Here is a 2,841-nt window from a genome sequence, read left to right as displayed (position 1 = left end):
AAACTAAACGCACAGACAAAGTAAAAGGAATAGAAAAATCTCAACACTTTTTTGGTTCGGCCAATTTTAGAAATGTTTCCTAATTTCGCGGGAACAACATTATTCGATACTTCCTTTAGATTCTTCGTTTCTTGTTATATACAAAGGTAAATTTAAAAAATGGAAGGTAACCTTTTATTCACAACACCATATGGAGTTGACTCGTTGATAGACTTTAATGTTAACTAACGTTTTGACGTCTTGTTTATTGCTATATCTCAATTCTAAGAGAAATAACAGCACTTAATTTCTCTTCACTACTAATTGAAATTAATGTTTGAGATTCACAACATTGATTTATTGTTCAACATTTCATTCGTACGCAATAACACTAATTTACACGTTATCCAATTTTCAGTTCTGCTCGATATCTTGTATATCCTCCAAGTGCTCTTCTGACTGCACTCTATGGGCTCAGATCAACATCAATAATAATTGGTTGAATGACACAGCCTGAAATATCGAATAGGCAGCTACGAATTGCGCCTGATTCATCACTGCAGGGACTCTGTTCACATTTAGGACCACGTAAAGTTGAGCATTATCGTGCGTGAGAAAAAAACTACTCACATTGATAGAAGAGATAGGCACGAGATACTCTTGCAGAATGTCCTCAATGTAAATTCAATAAACCCACCCCAGATTGAACATCTAACAAAAGAAAATGAAAGTGAAAGTGAAGTTGATTTGCTCGCTCTGTTCTCCTTTTCAAAGATATAGTCTTTCTCTTATATCAAAATAATGAAGGCAAATCAACACTATGAGCTGTAGCATTAGTGCTTTCTTCGTTCTGTGGGCTTTTACTTAAATCACTTAAATCAGTCTTTTTTTTAATGATTCTATGCCTTTTTCGTGTTCCTCGAATTTATTCCAGAAGTTTAAAGGCTTTTCAGAAAAAATATCTCCAGAACGTGTCAAATTACTTTCTACTGAACCACAGCTTATTTTCGTGTCCCAGAAGTCCAAGGAAACTAAATAAAACATACTATTTAGCAGATAATTATCAAATTCTCTCTTAATTTCAATAATTCTAAAATTTCAAATATTAATACACCCAATAATAAAATTACTACTGAAGAAAATTATTCTTTGTTGTTTACTATCAAGTAATAAAATTTAAATGTGACTTAAAGTATTAAACTATTTCGACTATTAATCGGCATTCTTAATACACTTATTAGTTTAATAACTATTTCATTAAAAGTTCTTACTGAAATTAAGATAAAATTGATTGTTTGAGAGCTACTGATAATTTCAATAATTCAACATAAGCAGCGCTATCTATTTATTCCAGTTACAATCAAAATAAAATTAGTTATAACGTTAATATTTAGAGGCGCTACGAGTGGCCTACATTCTTCAAACACATAAACATTAAATTCCATTAATACCAGGAAATCTCAAAAGATGTCTCGTAACAATAACATCAAGATTTTAAACGTAAATTTAATCAGTCTAAAAATATTGTAAGAAAAAATATTGTCTACTTTGATCAAATATAATACATATATCCTAAATAAGTCAAGTACATTCGTATAATTTGTGAAACGTTACCCACACTTTTTTTTATATGAAACTGTCATTTATCAACATAACCTAACTAATTCTGTATTTTTTGAAAATGTTCTCATCTAAATTATTACAAAAAAATATAATAAAAACTAAAACCGTCAATTGCAATTTTCATTTAACGAGTCAAATAAATGAAATACAAAAATTGACAAGACTACGAGTAGTAGATAATAGTGAGATTGGGAAACAAGCGATGGCAGAAGGAAAACCCCCTAGATGTATTCATGTGTATAACAAAACTGGTGTGGGAAAAATAGGTATGATTTTCAAACGTTTTTATTTTGTTCTTTCTGATACATTCAAATTAACAGTTAATTATGTAAGTTAAGAATGTTCTAGTAACCACAAATAAGAATAAATTTTTGCTTAACTTCAAGTTTATAATATTCTTGTAGGAGACCAAGTATTAGTGGCTATTAAAGGTGAAAAGAAAAAAGGAATCTTAGTGGGATTGAAACAAAATCAAAATCCGAAAGTACCAAAATTCGATAGCAACAATCTTGTATTAATTGACGATAATGGCACTCCATTAGGTACTAGAATACATGTGCCTATACCAACTATTCTTAGAAGCATTTTAAAAGCGAAGACACACGCTAAAGGTGCTGATTACACAAAATTGTTGGGAATTGCCTCAAAATTTGTTTAACTAGATTTAATTTGTAGCCAATTTTAAGACAATAAAGTTTCGTGTTCATTCTTTACTGTCTTCCAAATCTTTTCTATGGCAACTTGTTCTCTAGATTTTACTGCTTAATTAAACCTCTAGGACTTCTTATAATAGCTTCTCCAGTGGATGTGGTAATTACATTTTTTCAATCTGCTGCAAATATACAGTTTTAATTGGCAAAAAATGAAACGCAAACATTTACAGCTCAGTATTTTTATTGAAATATTCAGAATTGTACAAGCAACACAACATAACTATAATAAAAGCACATACCTAACTGTGCAGTGAATTAATCTGACCAGACCACAAAGACTATTAATAGTTATTGTATCACATTAACAGAACTAGTGAAAAGTATACACATATTTACAAATTAGGCACAACACCTGAAAGTGTTCAGAGCCATATGTTTAAATAATAATACGTATATCAATATAGCTGACATAATAATAAATATTCCTTCGAATAAACAAAATAAAGGTAGATATATTTTTAAAACGCAAAAGTTGATCATTTGAAGATAATAGCTGCTTTCTATTCACGTTTAAGTGAACTGAGAC

General features: G+C 30.0%; 1 protein-coding gene across 1 annotated transcript; it reads left to right on the top strand.

The window, feature by feature from the left end:
• The first annotated feature begins 1,463 nt into the window (after positions 1-1,463).
• LOC130903572 (39S ribosomal protein L14, mitochondrial) lies at positions 1,464-2,311 on the top strand. The gene is made up of 2 exons (XM_057815760.1): positions 1,464-1,868; positions 2,007-2,311. The coding sequence occupies exons 1-2, from the start codon at positions 1,661-1,663 to the stop codon at positions 2,258-2,260; spliced, it is 462 nt and encodes a 153-aa protein (XP_057671743.1). The 5' UTR covers positions 1,464-1,660; the 3' UTR covers positions 2,261-2,311.
• The last annotated feature ends 530 nt before the right edge of the window (positions 2,312-2,841 follow it).

The sequence above is a fragment of the Diorhabda carinulata genome, chromosome 2 (assembly GCF_026250575.1).
Source record: "Diorhabda carinulata isolate Delta chromosome 2, icDioCari1.1, whole genome shotgun sequence".
NCBI classification, from domain to species: domain Eukaryota; kingdom Metazoa; phylum Arthropoda; class Insecta; order Coleoptera; family Chrysomelidae; genus Diorhabda; species Diorhabda carinulata.
The sequence above is the reverse complement of the archived record's forward strand: the minus strand, read 5'-3'. Positions and strand labels throughout refer to the sequence as shown.